The 25,479-nt window shown below is 37.9% G+C and overlaps 1 protein-coding gene across 1 annotated transcript; it reads right to left on the bottom strand.

Moving 5' to 3' along the window:
* Nucleotides 1–315: 315 nt before the first annotated feature.
* LOC146002878 (zinc transporter ZIP1-like) lies at nucleotides 316–25,162 on the bottom strand. Its single transcript, XM_083140906.1, has 2 exons — nucleotides 24,012–25,162; nucleotides 316–1,447 (listed from the first exon to the last, which is right to left on the bottom strand). The coding sequence occupies exons 1-2, from the start codon at nucleotides 25,051–25,053 to the stop codon at nucleotides 1,380–1,382; spliced, it is 1,110 nt and encodes a 369-aa protein (XP_082997032.1). The 5' UTR covers nucleotides 25,054–25,162; the 3' UTR covers nucleotides 316–1,379.
* Between the last annotated feature and the right edge of the window lie 317 nt (nucleotides 25,163–25,479).

Raw genomic sequence — 25,479 nt, 5'->3', positions numbered from 1 at the left:
AACTCTCAGCCAATAGGGCTTGTGTTAGGTTCTGTCCATGTGTATTTGAGCTTGTCCTTCATGTTATCACCATTCATTGCACAAAAACATCAAAGTAAAATAATCAATGAAGCAAATTGTCCATTACCATTTTCAGTCTTTTTTTATTGTACATTGTTGTTAAGGAATGACATTCTTTTGATGGTTAAGTAGACATTGTCATATTACTTCATACCCCTCGTGTTGCAGGAAATTGAATTAATGAACATGGTGAATGACAATTTGCCTATTACATATGCTGTCAACTGCACAGTAAAATGTAGTAAGACACGTCTACTGTGTAACTCAAATGTTACTTTTTATTAAAAAAATCACCATCACATTAACTTGAACAGGGCACTCAAATGTTAACAAATTCTTCTAGACTGCAGGACTTGCAGCCAATATAATTTCCCTGGGTTTTGTTTATCTTAATTGCCACTTTATCAATTTGATTTAATCATCATTTTTTGTAATTAGACAAAAGCATCAGAATATTAATGTAAAATAAATACAAATTAACCTCACACATTGTTTATTTACGATTTTAACAGAAAATGTATATTAATGAAATGACATGAATTTTTTTGTATTGTAATTAGACAAAAGAGGCAGAATATTAATGTAAAATATATAGAAATTAACCTCTCACATTCTTTATTTATGGTTTTAACAGAAAATTTATATTAATGAAATGACATGAAATTCCTGCACATCTGCTTCACAACACTACCTAGTATTTGTTGTCTTTCCCTGGCATACTGCAATTTTCATCATCTAGCATTAATCAAAATATTTGAACATAATGCCATCTATTCCAGATGATGCGACTACAGTATATTAGATTTAACTTGTAGATGAAATATTTCCAATGTATAGGACACACACAGTTCAGTTCTAGATGTAAAAAAGTGGTCAAGCCAGAGTTTCACCACCAACTTTTTAATAATTTGCAATATTTACTGTGTCACTACATGTTACACTACATATAGATGAGACCAAATGTTAAAGTGTTCACTGGCACAAGAGTCATATAAAATCATACAAAAATGCATACAGTCCAAATTTAGCTTATGTCTAAACATTTTGTTCAAAACAGTTTGTTATTATTAAAAGCACTAATATAAAATCACAGCCTTGGAGTATGCACATCTTAAATTACAGTACTTCACACAAAGAAAAAGAACCTGCTATCTATATTTGCGTCGATGAAAACAATATAGTCCAATAGAGTGGGTCCAGGAAACAGACCAGTCCATACAGTTATCTCTTCATTTCCTTGTCAAGATATCTTCATGAGAACAATGCTGTTTATGTTTTCATGCATCTTCAGTCACTGAATTGATTCTACTTGTTTGACACTACAAACCCCGTTTAAGCCCCATTGTCTGATTTGTTGGGTCAGGTTGAACTCCATGTTCATGAGATACTGAAAAGGATAATAAGAATTAAAATTTGATAATTATAATTGGTTTACCGATTATGTTATGCAAAAAATTATAACATTTATCATTTCAACAATAAAACAATATTTAAAATTGGATAATTTAATACCGTGGAAATGTGGAAATATTTAAATTCATAACACACATCATTACAATCCACTTCTTACATAAAAATAAACACAGAATTGACATATGTTACTTGCTATATTATATATGTATGTATATATATATACCAGGTGCTTCAAAAAAATGTACACACACACTTTGAACTGTCATAGATAATTTATTTTCCAACCTACAAGGTTAAATTTCTGGAAAAGGAAAGTCTACAGTCCAATTTGAAAAATAAGTGTACTTTCTGGTCAAACTGAATGTTCCAAATGGTGGTTAAAGTAAATGTTCAAAATGTTTGTTTTCAGCTTCAATACATTTTTGAGTACGAGTCACGACTGATTCCGTACTTCGCACCAAAGTGTCCAATGGGATTTCTGCACACACCGCTTGAATCTCATCCCAAAGTGTGTCCAAGTTACGTGGTTTACGACTGTACACCTCATCTTCTACTGTGCCCCATAAGAAAAAATAGAGCGGCGTAAGGTCTGGAGAGCGTGCAGGAAACTCGATTGGTCCCCTATGTTCTATCCACTGGCCTGGTACATTTAGATCCAGGTATGCTCGCACATCCCTATGATAGTGCAGCAGTGTACCATCTTGTTGGTAATAAAACCTGCCATTACCGTACATTGCACGAATGGCAGGGAAAATGGAATCAGCAAGCATTGTTACGTACTTTTCTTAAGTTACAGTACCTTCAAAATGGAAAGGACCAATGAGTCCCCTCGGAGACAAACCACACCACACATTTACAACAGGCAAATTCACAAGCTTTTCAACAGTAATGTGGGGATTATCTTCAGCCCAGTACACACAATTATGCCTATTGACAGTTCCATTAAGTTTGAATTGTGCTTCATCCGACCAAACAATGCTACCCATAAATCCTGAACCCATTCACAAAATTGTACCCTGTGCTTTGGGTCATCGTCACTTAGCTGTTGCGCCAGCCTTGGAATGTACACACGCAACTTGTCTTTCTTCAGAATGCGTAGCACACTACTAGCACTTACACCACTCTCACGTGACCCTTGCTCAGAAATGTATCGAAGCTGAAGGCCAACATTTTGATTTACTTTAACCACCATTTGGAACATTCAGTTTGACTAGAAAGTACACTTATTTTTCAAACAGGACTGTAGCCTTTCTTTTCCCAGAAATTTAACCTTGTAGGTTGGAAAATAAATTTTCTATGACAGTTCAAAGTGTGTATACAATTATTGAAGGGCTATGGAAAGCCTGTCAGGAGGAGTGGTTGAGGCTGGGCATGACTACACTTCGTGCCAGTCTCCTACAGTGGAAACTTCACTGTCGGGCAATTGCCAAGATGCAGGGACACCAAATAGAGCACTCTCAATGGTGGCAACATGGTTTCTCTTAAAGTAGATGCAGTTTGAAATAGTCACCATAGATCGGAAATAACCTCTGTAGTATACTGTCAGTACATGGCTCCAACTAATGAAAAAGAAGATGTAGAAAAAGAACACTTCTATGATCAACTAGAAAGAACAATAGAAAATATAGCAAAACATGATATAATAATTGCAGGTGATTACAACGCAAAAATAGGAGTGAGAAATAGTGATACAGATATAATTGGTAACCATTCCCTACACAAATGCAGTAATGAAAATGGCTTACTTCTAACACAATTCGCAAGAAGAAATAGGTTGGTAATTAAAAGCACCTACTTTCCACATAAGACGATACATTTGGGCACATGGAAATCACCAGACGATAATACAGTAAATCAAATAGATCATGTTTTAATAGATAAGAGAGACTCCTCAACAATCATAGATGTAAGAAGCCAAAGAAGACCAAATTGTGATTCAGACAATTTTCTTGTAAAAATTAAACTAAGAGCAAGATTAAGCAATAACCCAACCAAACAGAACATACGAAGAACAAAATGGAACTATACAAAACTTGACAATCAAGAAAATAAGAAGAATTACCAAACAGCAATTAAAAATAAGTTACAACAAAATACTCAAGAAACAATAGAAGGGAAGTGGAAAAGAATTAAAAAAGTGTTAACAGAAGCTGCAGAAGAAGTAATAGGCAAAGAGTAAACATCAAGGAAGAAAGAGTGGTTTGATAAAGAATGTCAGCAAATAATTAACCAAAAAAATGCTGCAAGAATGAAGATGCTGTAAAGAGAAACAAGAAGTAATTGTAACAAATACAAAGAACTAAGGCAACAGGCAAATAATTCATGTAAGAAAAAAATAATGGATAAGAAAGAATATCCAAGAAATAGAAGAACTTAGTTGACAGTCGGAGATTAGAAAGTACTATGCAGCAATAAAGAGAATAAATAAGGGATATCAACCCAAAGAAATAGGATGTAAAAGGAGAGACTGGAAGGTAATAGGAGACAAAGAAAGAGTACTAGAAAGATGGACAGAACACTTCCAAGAAAAACTATACAATGAGATGTATAGAGAATAACAAACAAGATAACGTCGAACAAAATACAGAAGGAACACCAACAAGAAGAAGTCGAGAAGATAATAAAAAATCTAAAAAACAATAAATCACCAGGAGAAGAAGAAATAACAGCAGAAATTCTAAAATATTCTGGACCAAATATGATAGAAGAAATATACAAACTGATAAAACAAATCTGGCAAGAAGAACACATACCAGAAGCATGGAATAATGTGCCTAATACACAAGAAAGATGACAAACAGAATGTAGTAATTATAGAGGTATCATGTTACTTAATACAACTTACAAAATATGGACTAGCATTATAGAAGATTAACAGCCAGTGTCGTATGCTGGATTTAACCTGGGCTATCTCTTTTTATCATAATGTTCAAATGGGAGGCTCTTTTTCGTTCAATTTCTTGGATTTTAAGGTGATGTGACATTGCGATTAAAATACATATATGACAATTTAGTAATAATTATAAAAATATCAGTTTCATTAATATAAAAACAATAAGGAAAACATTTCAAATATTTCATGGTTATTTATAAAATATAGAGGCCCATATTGTGAAATATTTATGTTGGCCTACGTGCGAGAATAAAATATACGCGTATAATAAACTTCTTACCTTGAATATTTAATTTGAACGGGAAATCCATTCTTCTCTTGGCAACCTCTGTGGTAAAATGGTTATTAGCACAGCGCACTATGACGCCAGGGATCCCGGTCTCAAGTCCAGGCATGGACATGGGTATTCTTTGTGAATGACCCTTCATGAATTTCATCGTATCGTCACTCATTATCATCGTCGCGATTAGCTAAAGTGGCAGAAGAGCAACGCAAAATAACAAATCAAATCCATTCTTCTCTTCTATGCAATGCCAGAGGCCTGCATATCTTCACGATTTGAAGTTTATCCTCATGCAAAAGCAGAGTAAATTGTTTCGGCAATAGTTCGTTAATTACTCGTATATAATTCATTTTCGTTCAGTCAGTCTAGCCCAGCCAGTTATAAACAAAGCAGCAGAGAGGTTGAAAACATCGTAAAGCATGGTTTGTTGGTCAGCGGCCTATGAGTTCTGCATGTGTTCGATGGGACAGTGTTGTTTTGGTCTAGAGGACAAATTCCCTATCACATGCCAGCCACTCTTTTCCCGTTCCTGTAATAGTAGTTTAGTTTCAAAATTTCCCTTACCTGGGAAAATCCCATGCTGGTTAGGGCATTGGCATCGCTGTAAGGTTTTACCGGCATTGTAAAACGAAGAGTTCCCTGTCTAAGAAGCCACTACAAATACGTCACCGACCACCTCAAGGTGCTGGTCGGGAAAGAATTTAACCACTGAAGCCTGGTGGTAGTTTTAATGGAAAGGAGTCAATCCCCATGTATAGAGCGAGCACAAGGAAAACAAACCGTGGACGAAAAATCCCAGCATGGCCTTTTCTTCCGTTCACCTCGGGCCATAAGGAAGCATGGTCCACTCTTTTCCTCGTGGGACTACGGTGCACAGGAGTCGTGGATTTTATACTATCATTTTTTCCCCGCGGTCGTTGTTTGAGAGGTGAAGCATCAGTTGCATTTGATAGTCGATTATTTTCTGTATTTAATCTGGGCTTCGGCGATAGCCTAGAATATACGTGCCTGTTAACAGCAATAACAGAAAACATAATAGGAGAATACCAAGCAGGCTTTAGACAAGGAAGAAGCACCATAGATCAATTATTCACAATAAGACAAATAATGGAAAAACATTATGAACATAATACAAATCTCTACATGTTATTCATAGACTTTCGTAGTGCTTTTGATAGTATTAAAAGGTAAAAAATAATGCAAACTATGACAGAATTACAAATACCTAAGAAATCGATTAGATTAACGAACATGACACTGCAACGCACAGATTTCAAGGTCAAAATATGGAGCGATATTGATGAACTAACATAATATAACACAGGAGTAAAACGAGGAGATGGACTATCTACATGCTTATTTAACATAGCACTACATGGAATAATAAGCAAAATAGACAAAAGAGGAACAATATTTACGAAACTTAGCCAAATTAATGCATATGCCGACGATGTAGTTATAATATCCAGGCAGAAGAATAATTAAAGAGAACATACAGAATATTAGAAGAAGAAACAAATAAATTGGGTTACAGACAAACATACATGAACAAAACCAAATTCATACTACTGACACCAAAACAAGGTAAAAAACGTTACCACCAATTTACAATAGATGCCAAGAAATTCGAAGCAGTAACAAACTTCAAGTATCTTGGAATGACGATAAATGACCAAAATAATATGCATGATACAATTAGAGAAAGAATAAATGCTGGGAACAAAGCATATTATGCCAATATACAATTACTAAAAAGCAAGTTAATTAGCAGATATACAAAATTATTGATTTGCAAAACACTTATAAGACCGGTAATAACTTACAGTGCTGAGGTATGGACAATGAGTTTAGAAGTTGAACAACAATTAAGGAAAACAGAAAGAAGAAGAATCAGAAAAATATATGGACCAATCAATCAGTTGACAAGGGAAAGCCACCTGTTAGAATGTTCCAGAACAACTTTCTAATAGTCTGGAGGGGAGTATTTTTGTGTATCTATATCGTCCTGTTTTGTACCTTGTTACATTTGTACTTGGTGCAAAGTCTGAAGAAGATCTTGCTAGAAGGTTGAAACGTTACGTTTAGTTTATGTTTTATAATAAAATAAATTTCTGCCTTGGTCAGCATATTGAGTTTTCCAATCAAGGATGGAGATTTTTGGAGAAGTCGAAACAATGAAGATATAAGTTCCATCTTAAACCAAAAGAATATGGTAAGATTTATTAAAGCCAGTAGAATTAGTTAGATGGGTCACATAGAACGTATGTATAAGGATAGAATGCCGCAAAGAATCATGTATGAGAGAATGTATTCCACAAGAAGAAGAGGCAGACCAAAACTAAGATGGTGGGATAGTGTCGTACAAGATCTATAAAGAATGGGAGTCCATGGATGGAGGGGGAAGATAATGGACTGAGATGCTTGGAGGCTGATAGTACAGGAGGCCAGAGTTCACCTAGAGCTGTAGAGCCAGTTGGTAAATAAGATAAGATACACACACCTTATAGACACATAAATACCACAAAAAGAGAATTTAATGAAGCTAATTTTAGTTACTTTAACTACTTAATAAGCAGAGAATCATGGGATAGCCTATACTACCAAACTGATGTGAATGAAGCATACGAGACATTGGTGTCTGCCATTTCATACTCATTTAATTTAGCATTTCCCAAAATAACAAAAAAAATATGCATTGAAACAAAATCAAATTGGATAACACCCGACATCAAAGAAAACTGGAAAGATTTCATCATAATGAATAAATGCAGACATCAATTCAAAAGTGAAACATTCAATTCATATCTAAAGGGAAAAAGAAAGGAGTTTGAAAACTCAGCCAAGGAAACAAAAAAAGACTACAATAGCAATATGATCCTAGACTCAAATAACAAATAAAAAACCTTGTGGCATATTGCAAAAACCGAATTGGGTATGGTAGGGAAAGAAAAATACAAAGACAACATATCACTAAAACACGAAGGCAAAAGCGTAGTCAGTCCCCAAGATGTAGCATCAATTCTCAATAAATACTTTACTGGGATAGTAGAAAAAATAACAAAAAACATCCAAAAACAAAATCAGAAAACTAGTAATATAACTAAAGTAGATTCTAGTATATACTTACTCCCAGCAGACGAGAAGGAAATATTTAGCTTAATAAGTCGCTTGAAAAACAATTATTCTGCCGGCATAAATGAGATACCTGACATTGTAATAAAAAAATGTGCCGCACACATATGTGGCCCAATATGTCATGTAGTTAATCTAAGTCTCCTTACCGGTAAATATCTAGAACAGCTAAAGGCTGCCATAATAAAACCTCTGCACAAGAAAGGGTCAAAAAATGAAATTAGTAATTACACACCAATCTCTCTTCTCCCAGTCATCTCAAAAATACTCGAAAGGGTTATGTACAATAGATTAATAACATTTTTTAACAAATTTTCCATCATTTCAGAACAACATGGTTTTTGCAAAGGAAAATCTACACAATCTGCTATACACACATTCACAGAAGCAATTAGATAAATTTTGGATAAAAAAGAACACTGTGTAGGGTTCTTTCTTGATCTAACAAAAGCATTTGACACTGTCAACCACAAACTCTTGGTAAAAAAAAATGGACCAGTATGGGATCAGGGGAGTAGCAAAAGAATGGTTTAAATCATATTTAACTGACAGGAATCGGATAGTAGAAATAACTCACATCGCTGAGGATAATAACAAGGAAAATTATCGATCAAAGAAACAACGTATTACATATGGTGTACCCCAAGGATCCATTTTAGGACCCTTACTTTTTTTAATTTACATCAATGACCTTCCACAAAACTGTAAAGATGCAAACACAACTCTCTTTGCTGATGATACAACTGTTCTTATAGCAGGAACAAACACAGAACGGTTAAAACACAACGTAAAGAATACAATCACGCACATCTCGGAGTGGATAGAAAAAAATGGTCTTGTGGTAAACACTAAAAAAACAAATGCAATTCGATTTCAAATCAACAGCTGTAGCAGTGAAACTCCAGAAATTAACTTTCAAGATCAGGACATAGAATATGTATCTAACATAAAATTTCTTGGCGTACAACTGTCTGAAAATTTAAAGTGTGATCTACACATTGAAGCTACAGCAAACAAGGTTAGTGGGTTTTGTTATGCAATAAGAACAGAAAGAAATGTAGTAAATCTAGAAGCAGCAAAAACACTATACTATGGCATCATTCACTCTGTATTACGGTACGGCATCATTTTCTGGGGGAACATGAACAAAAGCATTACATTATTCAGACTACAAAAGAGAGCTGTTAGAATTCTGGCAAATGCTCCAACAGATGCACCATGCAAACCATTATTTCAAGAATTACAGATATTGCCAGTTCCATGCATATACCTATATGAAATCCTAACAAGCATGAAAATTTCTCAAAATACACACACAACAAATAAGGACTACCACACCTACAACACCAGGGGAAAGGATGACTTACATATGGAATTACACAATACCACATTCTACCAAAAAGGGGTAACATATAATGGTATATGCTTATTTAACATGCTACCAAATGCATTTAAAAATATAAAGTCATTGCCAGTATACAAGTTACATCTAAAAAGATTCCTAAAGGCACATTGTTTTTACACAGTACAAGAGTACATTGACACCGTAAGTGATAGGAATAACAACAATAATATAACAAAGTAGAACTGCCCTATCATCATTATATTTTTATTTTACCTTTGCTGTTCGATTTAATTTATCTAGATGTAAGTATAGGTGACTATATAATTCTTAATTTATGTTTGTGTGTGTATATATACATGTGTGTACATAATGTCATAGCAAATGAAGCTAACATTGAATATAGAAAACATATTTTTAGCCAATTTGTCTCAAGAAAATAACATTGAGCATGCATTTTTTCTCTTTATACGACATCTTGTATCTCATACTATCTATTGTATTTTATATTATATTATGCCTATAATTTTATAGATGTATTCTACATGTACATGTACAATGTGACAATTCCAAACTTTTGTAAAGTTGAATGGATGCTAATAAATCAATCAATCAATCAATCAAATGCTGTGGTGAAGCTTTCTTCAACCTATCTTTAATCAGGAAAGAGTTTTTAATTGCATGATTGTAACAAATGAATCATTCTACAGGTGTGAGAAAATAGTGTCATATATGTATATATCACATCACCACCGGTGCCGAAACCAAGAGGGAGGGCCAGAGGGGCCCGGGCCCATCCAATTTTCGTTTGACCCCCATATAAGGGGCCCAATCATATCTTCCGACATATTACATAACTTTTGCACACAGAAACTTCGCACACAACAGGTGGGAAATTACGCAGGATTCCGCTCTGAAATGGGCAGATTCAATAATGTGGGACTATCACTCAGTTTGAGGGTGTTTCTTGTGCTTGTGTGTTTACTATTTCAGTATTTCCTTTTTCAAACTGACAATGAAGAAGCATGGGAATACTATAGTCTTCATGCTCTTGAATGAGCCAGTCCATTGCAAAATAGGCTCCTTTGTTTCCCTTCGGAAATGTAAAAAATCGCTCGCCCGATGAAAATTTTATCTTGGGCCTTCCTTTTTTATGTTAATATGTGTGAAGATATTAAACTCCTATAAACGATTGTAAGAATAAGTATTATAAACGTAATATGATAAAAAATTCTCAAGTCAAAAGTCACCTGCAAAGTATTATGTTGTATAATTACATAATCACAGTATTGCAGTGATTTTTTGCCCAGGTAATAAAGTTCGATGTACCCTGATATACATATATGTTTTGTTGTCAAAGACAGTTATTGCAATTACTTTTTTTTAAAGGTTAATTCAAGTGTATTAGGTTCCACCTTAAACAAAATAAAATTGCCCCTCTTCCAGCAAACCGAAAGAAATCAGTATTTATGCTTTACTTAGCTTTACCCCCCCCCCAAGAAATATCTTAAGAAATCGGCGCCTATGCACATCACCCGCCTCCCATTTTAAAAAATTGAGTTGAATTCAATATGCGGCCACTAATATGGAACACACCAATGTGGTTCCCCGTAAGCCTAACCTGTTTCTATCATGACCAATTGTACCCAGCCTAACTCCTTACTTTTTTATAGGGGGTGTTACCGGACTTTTGAATCACCCTGTAGGCCCTCGTATGCGAGTTTGTCGACAGATCAAGAATTACACACACACATTTTATATATATATATATATATATATATATAATGTGTGTGTGAAGGTAGGTAGAGGGGGTCCTTTGGTAATATTTTGCGGGGGGGGGGGGGGGTGGCGAGATTTGTAGATCCGGCACTGAGTCTAAGGTGTACTGCTTGAAAGTGAGGCGCTTTTCCTGTGATCATACGTTTAACAGTATTACCTCCATAAATTATCTCAAGGATTTGTTGAAGACCTGAATCTGCCAATACATAAACACCACATCTCAGGAAACTCATCTTGACATGAAGACCACCCAGCCTTAGTATGTGCTACTTCTGAGGACTATCAGAGTTCTCATTGGGTATGATACAGTGTGCTTTCAGAAATATTTGTTGATCAAATGTGATGATTGTGTGATTTAACTCTTTGATTGCCCACAAATACAGTGCAATGTGGATTGAATGCATATCTGGAAGTAAAGAAATCGCTTGTTTTCCTGGATGATCGCTTTTTGTTTATTTGCCGCAGGACCAGCCACAGAAGGACTCGTGTCGTGTCGTCCATATATGTTTGAGATTGTCCATTCATTCATCCTTATCTTCGTGATTGGCGCAGTGGTAGCGTTGTCGGCTTGTAATCAAGGGGTCCCGGGTTCTATACCTGGTGGAGGCACATTGCACAGTGGTTCGGATCCCACTTTAAACTGTAGGTCCAGTCCCGATTAGGCTTATTGTGCATAAAGTGGACTTACAACACCAACTTAATCAATAATCTTCGTGATTAGCCAAAAATGGCAGGAAAACGACCTAATATAAACTAAAACAAATCAAGTCAATCCGAAAAATCCATTGCCAGAGGCACAAGGGGTAATTTCATAGTTTGTGTAGCATTTTCACCAGACGCGGCTCGTGCATTATTCTGGGGTTTCACTGAAGTTATGTGACACACATTCAGTTTCCGTTTGGTTCACATTCATTTTTCTGGGGGTGGGGCTTTCCCCTTCCGGACGTCCATGTCGACTAATCATCAAAACTGGCCCTACATTTATTAAAAGTAAATGGCAACTAATGGCATGTGGTGCATACTACAAATCGAACCCGAGACCCTTTTATTGAAACGCGACAGCTTTGTTCAAATTTGGGGCTGATCGACCAGCACACGTTTTCTTTCAGCAGACACGGAAGTTTGTTTACGATAATTATGTGCATTTCTAGCGATCATTTCTTACCTGCGCGGACAGCAACGTCTACACTGCAACAAATGACGTAAGCGTTACCTAGGTAAAGTCCATCCCTCGCTTCACTCGCAGCATCATTTAATACTTTCCAACAAGTATCCAAGCACTTCAAAAACTAACAGACTTGAGAATTGACAGTTTGACACCGAGCGATAGCGAGTCACATGTTCGCGCCATTCTTTCTCTTTCGCGAACCCGAAGTGTTTCCACCTTTAAGGAAAAACCTCTGAATGCACGCACGAGCAATTTTGGTAATGTATCTCTTATTTTAATTCATCGCATATAATTCCAGCTTTTATTCGTTTCTACTCATCCATCTCTGCAACAATCTTGCATTTATTCCAAGAAGTTCGGCGCAAAAATGATACAAAGAGAAGATTGAATATGCAATGTGTGCGCTTCAAACTTGAACCCCACAGGGCAACACTGGAAGGGAGGAAGAAGCTGCGAGAACGGAGCCTTGTGCCGTGGCTTCTGCGAGAGAACTAACTGCGCATGACCGTTTGTTGGAGATACGAGTTCTGCAATATCCTCTTCCATGTATTACCCTATTCTCTCCTCGAGCTTCTGCTCACGCACGAAGCTTTCACAATGGCACGAGCTATCCTGTGGAGGTTCAACTGAGGGTTTGCACCAGGGCGGCCGACTCGCGGTTTCTTCTTCTCAGCAAAAGAGTTCGCCATGTTACGGACACAAATACACGACTTATTGTGTAAAAATGTTAGCGAAATAATGTGAAAAGGTAAAGACATTGTTTATTGTTCATTCTCGAGGTGATTATCGTATATTACTGGGGGTTCACCGATACTGTGCGCTATAGGGCCAACCGCGCCTGCTCTTCACGCTACTTGTGCCTTGCAAATGAGCATATTTCTGAGATACGTTCAATAAATCGTTGGCCTGCTCAATTCAGAAGTAGACTCTAATGTAAGTTCAAGCTCTGAAGTGCTGAAAAATCTTTATCTACATTTGGTTCAAGTCTGAAAGATAACAGGACACTGCTGCTATGTGGCTGCAATACATTAGTATGCTCAATATTCGTCGGAATTTCATTAAAGCCGAGCGTATTGGGAAGTGGGGGTTACATCTTGAATCAGTTACGCAAATGTTCTCCTTTTGCTGCATCAGGGGCAACACCTGTGCTGCAAGTGCACGTCTGTATGTAGAGGATATGATGAAATTTAACATGTTGGTACCAGGTATCTACGAAAAATTCTACAACTGACACTAAGGCAAAGTGACCGACCGGTTTAGATCCGTATTTTAGCATATTATATTAGTTCAATGTATTGACAGTGGCGGTGATTAGGGATGGGGGGACATGGGGAGCAGTCCCCCCTATACACATTTTTTGTCCCCGCACTATGGTCTCTAAATGCTAAGCCTTGTCTATCATTGGATTTGATCCAAAATCATCTGCCCGAATTCAATTTTCAATACGCTTCTCTCTAATTGTAGTCGGTAGAATGTAAGCTATCCTGCCCCCCCCCCCCCCGCCCTGCTCACTTAAGACACCTAATCGCCGCCACTGCGTGCATACATTCTTAAACAACAAAAACAACATGTAAGTAACCAACGGCTCGTGAACGGAACACTGCATAAAACAATATATTACGTTCTCATCAATATCATAATCGTACTACGACGCCAGGGGTCTCTGATTCGAATCCCGGCCTGGACATGGTTGTTTGTGAGTGTCCATTCATCAATTTCATCATATCATCACTCACTCCCATCTACGCAAATTAGCCAAAAGTGGCACAAAAGTGAAGTGAAGCAAATAAATCAATCAATCAACCAATATCATAAGAAATGGAACACGTCAATTTAGGGAAACACATGACTCTGCATTAAACTACATATCTCCTCAACCCCTGACACTAAAGGCATGAAACGAAAACCACTCTCTAGAGGAAATCATAAGCAATGAATTTGGTTCAGTGACTTTAGGACGTAAATTACATAGTTTCTTACATATTTGCTGTTTTTTGTGTCAGAAATAAACTTAAACGCTAATTCTAAAAATTAAGGAAAATATTTGAATATCTATAATTCAATTAAGATTTATGGTAGCTTTATCAAACAAAAACTATAATTTAGTAAATTTTCTGTTCTTTCATTTGGGTTATCTTAACTTTTTGTGTACAATGCACAGTTTTTGAGATATTATTTTTTTAAAAAAATTTTAAGTTGAATTTTTGCCGCCATTTTCCAAGATGGCGGATTTTCCCCAAACATTTGGATTGCGGATTTTTAATATATTATTCACTATACCATTCCGCACAATCTGGCACAAAAAAAACATTTGTGTTGCAATTGTTTCCGGGTTAGGCCTTTTTCCCGTTCGTTTCCTCTACTATTCATGTATACTCCGTACGGGCCGCAACCTGTGATGCTAAAAGGACTGATGACGTCAAAAGATTAGTCGTGCGTTTTGGGGAAATACATGTATTTGAATGGGCGATTTCTTACGATAAAGAGTTCCTGTAAATCTATTTATTTTAGAGTAAGAATAATAATTGTTATCGCAAATTAAACATAGGTGTATCCTGATCAGTTACAAGTAAAGTTATGCGTTTGTATGTAGTACAACATTTAATTATATGTTAGTAAAAATGTCTGTCTTCAACCAGTGCGAAATATACGACATTTAAGAATTTATGAACATAGCTGAATGGTATTAAGTACATGGATGCCGACCTTGTAACTATTATATTTCTGTATTTAACACGAAAAATCGTTGAATGATATTCATATGTCCGTATTATTGCTCATACGTTGTCTGAAATTGTGCAGTTCAAAGTACAAGAGTCATGTCTTGAACACATTTACTTTCTAGTCACAAGAGAGGATATTCACTTCCTTCTTCACGTTATGTTCCAGTTTACAAGAATTATGTGCTTGATGATATACATGTCGCGAAAGAAATATAATGTACATCAATAGAATTTTACGACTTTTACTAGCCTATTTCACAAATACATTGTAGATAATTTCGTACCTTTGTATTCAGTAATGGATATTATATTTTCCCATTGTTGATTATTTCTTTCAAAAACAGGAAGATCTTTTTGATTATTGCGATGTACAGAGTGATCACAAAGTCCCATTACCCCCTATCGCGTGTCCACATCGTCATAGATGGTCGCATTGTATTAATGTGAGATCATGGCAGAGGATAACTCGGAGGTAGTGTGACTATTCGTTATGATTTAGTCCAGAGTGTCTGTGTGTACACCATCGTTTTCATAACAGAGTATGATTCTCCGCCATGTACGATGGGAAATTCTCCTCAACATTGCTGGCGTGATAGCAGTAAATGCAACAATAAGAAACAACAATTCATTAAATCTATGTAATACATAGGGGGTAATGGGACTTTGTGCTCACTAACATCTATGTAATACATAGGGGGTAATGGGACTTTGTGCTCACTAACATCTATGTAATACATAGGGGGTAATGGGACTTTGTGATCACTCTGTATAGTTAGCGAACTATATAAGAACGTGCACTTGTGTCACCAACATTTAAGGTATTTGGAAATGTAGATAAGTTGCTAAGTGAAAATCAAAGAGCTTATATACGCTCTTTGGTGAAAATTTACTATGTAAAGAATAACGATTAGTACGTTACATTTACATAGTCAGTCATTGTGATTTCATGCAACACATTTGCTTTATTTACATTTATGCTCTGTGGAAAAGTAGGAGAGCGTATTCTAAATATCACAAGGGGAAAATATAATTATCAACTTACATGTCAGCGAATATTGTGAGACACGATTTCAGTACATGTCCAGTTACAGTTAGAAGTAAATTGTCGTTCTTAGGGATGAATGAAACACTGGTATATATTATCCTGAAAAATAACTTGTCTCGTGGTTTATTATCTAGCTTGTTTACCGAAAAGGGATATAATAAGGACTTTAGAATACGATATTCTTTTAACAATAATCTCCTAATAGAGCATGAGGTTTATTGTGTCCTCGTGCTTTTTGCTTTGGACTTCTTAATTAAAGTAAGTTGCTTGCATGTGGCATTAATATTCTCAACTAGTTTAATTTTCCGTGTGATCGTAAATCCCTTTCCATAGGCTTGAATTACTGTTATATTATTTAAGATTAGTGTTTTTAGCATCTAGGTATTGCGAATAAGTTATGCTAGTATGTTTGTTGCATTAATATTTGTACACTTTGTACACTCGATCGTTGTGGGAAAGATGCATATCGCATGCTCATTCTCCCGTCCCTAATCTTACAAACTAAATTAAATCTCCGCCAAAATGATCAACGAGTGCAATTCACTCACGTAAAAGCTCATAGCAATCTTAATCTATATCAGGACTTAGTGGACCAATATGCAAAAGAAAAAGCGAAGAACATTATTTTTCCTGCTCCCATTCGTTTATCCTATACTGACCTTCTACCCAGAGTTAAAATGAAACTTCCCAATGGGAAGCTCAGGCGCTTAATCAGATTGCAAATACGACCACTTATAAATGGTACACTCGCCTCATCAAGTACAACTTTAACCTCCCCCTCCCGAACCGAGCCTCGGCTAAACTAAAAACCACGGTTAAGGTCTCAAAACAGCCAACATTGATTGTAGCAACAGACACGGGTTCTTATCGCAGTACTGTAAGGTGCACGTACTTGAGGCGAATACTCCTGGATATCGAGAGCAAAAGATAAAAATATTTTTTTTCTTTGCATTGGATGACCTGTAATAAGTTGCAAGTCAAAACGCAATACGCTTTCTTTACTTGAGAGCGTGAGCGATACCAATGCCCGCGCCGTGTTATGAAATTATCAGGTGTGTGCATGGGCGTCCGGAAGGGGGGGCCGTGGCCCCCCCTGGAAAACGAAAGTCAACCAAAAATTACATATTTCACACATATAATTTAATTTCAGCCACAATAATGTGTGTTACTTATTGCACGAACATGATAAATTCAAATTTAAGCAATGTTTTTTGAAGGATGAACACTATTATTGGGGAAAATATGCCATGTTGGCCCCCCCTGGAAAAAAATACCTTCCTTGCCCCTCCCTGGAAAAAATCCTGCGGACGCCCATGGGTGTGTGAATGCGTCAGCGTGGTGTGTTGTGTGCGCGCGAGGGAGGAGGAGCAGAGAGACATGCACGCGTTCATCGAAATTTCAGACCCACATGTCAAACTCTTAACTTACACTGCTGACATACGTGGAGGAGTGGTTATCAGAGCACACTACGTCGCCAAGGACACGGGTTTGATTCCCGGCCACCTGGGAATGGGTGTTCTTTAGGAGTGTCCCTTCATCAAAATTTTACCATATCGTCATTCTTCTTCATCTTCGTGGTTAGCCAATAGTGGCAGAAAAGCGACGAAAACAAACAAAAGCAAGCAATCAATCAGTCTTAATCCCCACCGACCCTTTTCTCATAAGTAGCACCAAAATAGTCTCGAGGTCTTCTAATGGCTGTTAATATATTTCTAAAAAAACACAAGAAAGCACGAATGATTTCCAGATTACATGAGTTTCATGACGAAAAATTTGTAAAAAGTTTATCAAGCAACTAACATGCAGGCCCCTCCGATGTTGTAGTTGTAATATCATCCCTCGTAAACGGGGAGTTCGATTTCGATATGTGGAGGCACATAGTGATTCGGGTTCCACTTTAACCTGTCCAGTCCCGATTAGTCTATCAGCTAAGCAAAATCCAAACAAACTAATATAGCTGCTGTAATTATTAAAATTAATATGTGGTTAAAGTTGCAATTAAGAACATTTTAAAATTTCATTTATACAAAGTAACGTTAATAATGGACTCGTATAATGCAACTCAACATAAATAACTAATTTTGATTTAATTTCTTTATTTAGCGTAAAATAAACTAAATCAGCCAGTCAATACCTTCTTATATTTCTGAAAAAGAAAGAGCATATAATTTCCAACAGTCCTCCTTGACCGTGCTGTCTAAGGCGCTGTGCTTTGGACTCCCGACTGCGGGACGGCATGGGTTCGAGTCCGCCTGGGTTCAGTCTCTGGGTTCTCGGCCGGTGTATAGGACCGGTGACAACCCACCATCGTGAAGAAATTGGGGAGCTACGAGTGAGTAGTGTAACATAAAAATCTCCTCTACCGGCTGAGGGTTCGACGTGCGGACTCCACGTCACCCCATTACCGGTTGAAGATCTCCACACCTCTAGGTAGGATTGTGGCAGTCAGGAGATAGACCAAGGCCCTTCCAGGGCTGTAGAGCCATGGAATATGTTCAAATTTACTTTTTTTAAAATTCATTTTCCGTTTGGTTGGTTACCTAGGTATATATTTAAAATTTACAATGACACACAATACTACTATTTACCCTGGACCAGGCTTTGAGATGCCTTCTATCTCTCTAGAAACTGGCATTTTTCTTGTTTAACGTCGCTTCTCTCTGCCACTCTTGCACAGTCGCAAGAATAAAAATGAACGTGGGTGAAATATGTGAAAGAACACTCCCAATAGACACGCCTATGTCCAAGCTCAGACTCGAACCCGGAACCTTGAAGAGACCGTGAAGAGACTTTTGTAATTCTATAGGTCTCTGTTTTATCTCCCTTGTTAATCTCGACAAAGAGAAAGGATGAATTGATGAAATGACGATAGCAAAAATATTCATGACGGACCAGGGTTCGAACCTGGAACCTCTGGCTTCGCAACTCATTACGTTGTCCATTTGTTTTCAGATATCTTGATTTGGCTCTAATTCCCCTACATTAGTTGTAATAAACAATTTTTTGTAACAAGATCAACACGTCAAATGCTGTTTTTGAACTGACACAACTCATCTAAGAGATTACGTGTGTGAGCGAACGCACACGCACACAAAAACACCACACACATTTGTCACTATCATATAGAAATCCCAACCCCCACAGATACACGTAGATTCATTCCAGTGTTGCATTTGTATAGCCGCGCTTATTTTCATAGTATGGTGACGTTACAAGTGAAATAATCCTGTAATTAACTGTAGATAAGTCGCAATTAGTAGATCTGTGTGAAGTTGTTTTCAGATAAAAAATGTTGTTATACTGTATGTAAGTATTGTTGCCGGCACACATTAATAAAATCAGAACACATTTACGAATGGGCACATGCAAAATTAAATTTATGTATGTGAACATATCTGCAGCCGCATCACTAATGTATTTGTATATTTGGTTATATACAGTCACTTTTCTACCACTTCTGGCTAACGCGACGATCAGGATGGATAATAATTAAGTGAAATTGACGAAGAGAACTTCACAAAAAACATCCATGTGCAGGCCGTGAATCGAACCCGGGAACTTCGGTGGCAAGATCGAGAATCTACTAAAATTCTCAGTGAATATCAGCAAATCTAAACACCCCTTCCTCCTGTGGGTTGTGTCGATCGAGTTCATTCAAGGTCTTGTTTGAATCGTGTTCAAGCGATAAGCAGGTGGGCAGTGTGGATGGAAATGAGGTCTCGGACATGTTTTCTTACTAGAGTCGACGAGCCATATGAAAGCGGCTGACCTTGAACAAGCCTCGATGCGCAGTAGCAAAAGGAGGTGGTGGAGACTGCCGTGCAAAACGCGCGATGTCGTTCTTTTGTTTTACGAGCGGCAAGAATCGGTTTGGTTTTCGTTGTGACTGTTCGTGTTTCTTCAGTGTGATCACAAAAAATTGTCAATATACGTGTGCAAGATGGCTACAGAAACACCTAAGCGTCGTATTCTACACAAACAAGCGCGAGATATGGTGTACAAAGTGTATCAGTTCTTCCAAAGTGAATCTCGCAGTGAAGACAGTGCCTCGTGTTCGTCAGGGAGCGGTGTTGCCAAATGTCAGGAGCGTACAGCGGCTGCATGTGGGATAGGTCTGCGTACAGTTCAGACGATTGCGAAGGAAGCCAGGTCGTCGATCGGTGATACAGGGTCGGTTTCTTTTCGCTCGCCTGGCAAACGTCGTAATCGGCGAAAGAATGTTACGCACTTGGACGATTTTGATAAAGGGGTATTGCGTAATATTATATTTGACATGTACGCAAATGGCGAATTTCCTACTGCAGTGAAACTTAGGGCTAAATTGAAGGAAGCTATCGGGTTTGCAGGCAGTACGTGGTCAGTGTTAAAAATTTTGAAAAACATGGGGTTCAGATATAGGAAAGGCAACGACGGGAGGAAATTTTTAATGGAGAGGGGTGATGTTGTAGCTGCGAGAGTGATCTTTCTCAGAACCATGCACGAAATCAGGAAAGCTGGTACTGCAAATATATACTATTTAGATGAAACCTGGGTCAACCAGAATCACACGAAGACGAGCTGCTGGAGAATGAGTGATGGTTCTGGTGGGTTAAAGGTGCCATTAGGAAAAGGTGCTCGTCTTATAGTGTGTCATGCTGGTTCAGCTGCTACAGGCTTTGTGCCCCAAAGTAAATTGGTTTTCCGCTCCAAAACAAACAGTACTGACTATCATTCAGAAATGACGTCTGCCGTGTTTCGAAAATGGTTTTGCGAGCAGTTCTTGCCGTTTCTCGCTCCCGAATCCGTGATTGTAATGGACAACGCGAGCATACATTCCTTGCAAGTGGATAAAACGCCTTGTTCGAATACAAGGAAGGCAGATATTATGGCATGGCTCTGTAACAAGAACATTCCCCACACAAGCACGCAAACCCGAGCAGAATTGTTGCAGTTGGTGAAACATCATACACCAACTCACAAAAGTTACGAAATCGATATAATAGCAAGAGAATATGGTCACAGAGTTGTTAGTCTCCCACCTTATCATTGTCAGTACAACCCGATTGAAATGATTTGGGCCCAGGTGAAGGGGTACGTAGCTGACAAGAACAAGTCTTTTAAAATTGCCGACGTACAGTAACTGACTCACGAAGCAATAGACAGAATAGGTGTTTCCGAATGGGTAGATTGTGTGGCTCACGCAGAAAAAATACAAGAAGATGACTTCCAGCGTGAAATAGTCAGAGAATGTCATCGAGAAGGTCATTATAAATTTGCAAGACACGGATTCCGAAGAACTTGAATCAAGTGACGAGATTGACAGCAGTACGGAATGAGCGTTATGTAAGTAAATGGCATTTTATTTTTTTTATTTTCAGTTCATGTTATGCATGCCAGACAGTTGTTTTGTTATTGCGAGTGGCACAAGACCGGCGCCTGGTATCTGCGGCAAACGAAGTTGCCTTTGCCGCGCCGCGAAAGAATGAATCAAGTTCTTCTCTCGTTTTCTCACTAACCAAATAACATATCGCTGTAAATATTATACGAACTTAAAATTTGGAGTTTTCTTTGTAACTTTCTCACTGGAAGTTATTTCAAATCTAATTTAATAAAAATCGGCTCGCAAGAGAACTTTTTCTCTATACAATAATGGTCAATAAAATATTTAATTTCTTTCACTTACTTTCAAGATTCTACACATTTAATTTACAACACAATACGATTGTCTAAATCTTTCTGGTAATACTCGTGCTGGATTGGTATCGATTGTTGCAATAATAGCCGTGCAGCGGCAATTTACAATTGTTCGAATGTAAGCCATTGTTTTTTTTTATTTTGAAAGAATGGCGAGAACCTGGAACGGTGAGTAGGTGGCAACAGCGGAAATGTATCTCCCTCTCTCTCTGCGCGGACTTGTCAAGGTCAGCCGCTTTCATATCGCTCGTCGACTCTAGCCAGGACTGCATTGTGTAGCACGGCATTATCAGATTAGAAGCAGGGATTCTTTCTGAGCTGACTGTACGCAGAAAAAAATAGTCAGTCGACCTTGGTTTCATAAACTGAAACTTCCTCGTGAAGTGATAACTTTTACACTTCGCCTACGAACGGGACACGTTTGTACAAACGAAAACCTAGCAAGACTGCATCAAAATCCCTCCCCTGCTTGTGATTGCGGAGCAAACAAACAAACGCCAAATCATCTCTTCTTCCATTGCCCGTTAAGGATCAAACACAGACAAGCTTTTTTTTTTTTTTTTTTTTTTTTAACAGATTACACAAAGCCATGATACCATTTCCTGTATCCATACCCTCCCTATTATCATCACTTTCTCCTCGTATGATGTGGATATTATATAGTTATGCCCGCCAGAGTGGAATTCAATTTTGAAATTTGTGAGTATATGGAAGTTTGTGATCGTGTTACAGTACAGTGAAGTGAAGTGTAATATTGCAACATATTAAAGACCACAACGACTACTACGACTTCGATTCTATAATACTTCCCCAGTGTGCTACACCCCTTAGATCCTTGATCAAGACTGCCACATACCCGACGGTGAGGGTCATGAAGATGAAGTGGTCATAATCGGGCATTTTTTTGGCTCCAGGGCTTCCAGGAGAACATTTATGTCAGTGAGTGAGTGTGGGATTGGGTATATATATAAAGTAGAGAGATCTCAGTAATGTATAGGTCCAGTAAAGTTTTGTAAAAATAAATTTACCTCTCGCTTCCCTGATGAGAGAAACGTATGTACTCAAAACATTTGCAAACACCAGCACTTGAGAACACTTTGTTTGAATCACATCGCCAGGAAAGCTACAATTCCAATCTAAATGGCTCTCGGGTAAGTAGGAAAGAAATCGAATCGGCAGCAATCTTTAGCATACATTATTTCAGAATAACGTGGATTGAGCTTATTTAACTTTTTTATATATAAATTTTAATCATAACATTAATTTACAATAATATCGTTATTGTAGTTTTATAATATATTTTCCCTTGAAAAGAATGTTAATGGCTTTTCCTGTAGGAACTGCTAGTTCTTCAAAGAACAGGTGGAAAAAATTAAGGTAGAGGAATTTAAGGAACGTATTTTGTAAAAAAAAACAAACAAACAAACGCATGTAAAAGCAAATCAATTACACCAGTCACTAATTCCACAAACGAGAGGGGGTATGGTATTTTTTTCGTTCAATATTGAAATGGATAGGTTTGTAAGGACAAAGAATACACAGGTCTCGTCTAAAGCAAACAATAAATAGTTATGCATGAAATATAACATGTAAACGTCCCTCCTTTACCTTGACGTCTGTGTGTAACAATAAATCATATTTATGTTGTGGAACATAATGTGTGGTAACGAAGGAATTAAGAATTTAAATGAGTTAAGTGTGCTGAAAGCTTAAACACATACTTCAGCAGAAGTGTCCCTTCGTCAATTTCATTGTATCATCACTCATCCTCATCATTGCGATTAGCCAAAAGTGGCAGAACAGCGAAGTAAAATAAACTAATCAATCAAAAAATAAATGAGGATGTGCAAGACAAGCCTAAGTGTTGTAAACCAACCGGATGAAATAATTTTACAGTGCCAACGAAATATGTAGTTTTCGTTTGCTTTCCGTTATAGCCTCTTCGATGGACGAATGAATTGTGTACTCAGCTCGCCATCTCGCCACAAAGTTTAGGGTTCGAGTCCCAGCCTGGACTTTGATGTTTCTTTGTAAATGAGAATTAATTTAATCATTCATCCTCGGTCGCGGTTAGCTAAAGTGACAGAAAAGCGATATAAAATTATAGATTCAGAGATCGGTTACCTCGATTAAGTGAAGATATCGGCATCATGTTGTCGAAACTTCGTTTTATTTTAGTTTTAATTTTTGCTTAATGCTCTAGCATGCAAGATAATTTTACGGATGTAACATATCATTATCTTTGGAATTAACGAGACTGGAAGGAGTAAATGAGGTGGTAAAAGAAACGACCGAAGTAGCCTAGACTTAATAAATTTATCTTATGTGCTGAAACTAGTCAAGGAATACAAACTTCAGAAGTTTAATATGGTTAGTTAGAGAAGCAGAGATTTCTTTCACGAAACTCTGCTTTAGGTTTGCATAACGTATGAATGGATTAACTCCAACACCCGCCTTCCTACTCGCCTACTGTTACAAGAAACTTTGAAGACAAACTTACCTAAACTCTCCAAAGCAAGCATTAATCCAAATCCTGCAGCAACTGCGACAAATTGTAGAAGTCCTGCATGGCATTTTGCTCGTTCTCTGGGCAATATCTCGAAGAATGTTACGTAGAGAAGGGTTCCAGCGGCTAAGCCCTGTAGAACAAGGACGGCAACGCTGTCGGAGCTGGAATCAGGATCGGTGAGAAAGAGTCCCGTTGCTATCCCAACAACAGACAGAAATGCAAATGTGCCCATGTAAATGGCGTGGTAACAAGTGTTGGCCGATGGTTGATGAGAGCGTGGCGTGGCCATTTCCATTCCAAGACAGAACGCTATCACGAATTTGTGAGCCGAAACCGCACCGAACAAGAAGAAAACGGCCTCTGTAGTTTTCTGCAAACCGATGGCCAAACCTTCAATAGCTGAATGGATAGACAAGGCACACAGCGCTAGCAGACCGCGAATAGATCGTATGGCGATAGGATCTGGTTCTATTACACTAGAGAATCGCCTTATGAGACGTGGGCTCCTGTTTTCCTTCACCAACGGCTCCTCCACTGCACAATCTGTACTTCCGTATTTGTGTATCCCAGACGATTGCCGCAACAGCGTGTTGCTCGAGTTTCGTCCGGCGTCGTTATCCAACAAATTCTGCGTAGTTGGGCAATGGTGCTCCGCGTGTGGGTCGTGATCATGATGCTTGTGCAAACGTCTGTACAAAACGGCATGCACCACCTCCTCCAACAAGTACACAAGAAAAAATCCAGAACACACTAGAACTTCAGCCAGACGAAAATTCGATTCGGGTGCTAAAATACCAGATTTCTCGATACTTTCTCGAACCTCTGGTAACATATGAATAAAACTCGTGGCCAAAAGAACGCCGGCACCAAAACACAACAGCACTGATAAAACGATCTGCGAAACTGGTAAACGCTCGCAAGCATGTCTTGTCCAACGTAGCGAAGAAGCAATCTTCAAAGGCACTAGTCCCAGAACGAAAGTCCCAATGCCCAGCACGGACATAGCGATCAACTTAGCACCAACAGGCCCCATCCTTTCTGATAAAACACTCAACTGCGATTGTTGATTTCGATTTGAACTGTGAAGTGCTCTGCTTCTGTCCAGTACACCACGTGATCCCGTTCTTGATATCGAAGAGGTTCGAGGTTCATTTGTTTGTAGTCTGCTGATAAGCTGTGCGTGAGTAGGAGATCGGAAGTTGAATTCGCAGAGGTCAAAGGGGCGTGTCATTTCTTTTTTTTTTCCAAGTAAAGAGTTTCCTTTAACCTTGCGTTGGTCGCGATGAAGGGACATCCACAGAGAAGATCCATGCCCAAACCTGGATTCAAACCTGGGACCGCTGCGCGCTGTGAAAACCACTCCGCCACGGATGCCTGCCCACAAACATTTAAATGTTAATGTAATTAAAAACAATAATAATTTCCAGATTGATTCATTTGTTATTTACATGAAGTACCA

Source organism: Lepisma saccharinum, chromosome 19, assembly GCF_977018435.1.
Source record: "Lepisma saccharinum chromosome 19, izLepSacc3.1, whole genome shotgun sequence".
NCBI classification, from domain to species: Eukaryota; Metazoa; Arthropoda; class Insecta; order Zygentoma; family Lepismatidae; genus Lepisma; species Lepisma saccharinum.
This window is presented reverse-complemented; position numbering and strand designations above follow the sequence as displayed.

What these genes read in the sequence shown, in the direction of transcription:
- LOC146002878 (XM_083140906.1), bottom strand. Translation starts at nt 25,053, where the DNA reads ATGGGGCCTGTTGGTGCTAAGTTGATCGCTATGTCCGTGCTGGGCATT. An exon ending in GCTTGCTTTGGAGAGTTTAG is followed by an intron (nt 1,448 to 24,011) that starts GTAAGTTTGTCT and finishes TATCCTTTTCAG; the next exon opens with TATCTCATGAACATGGAGTT.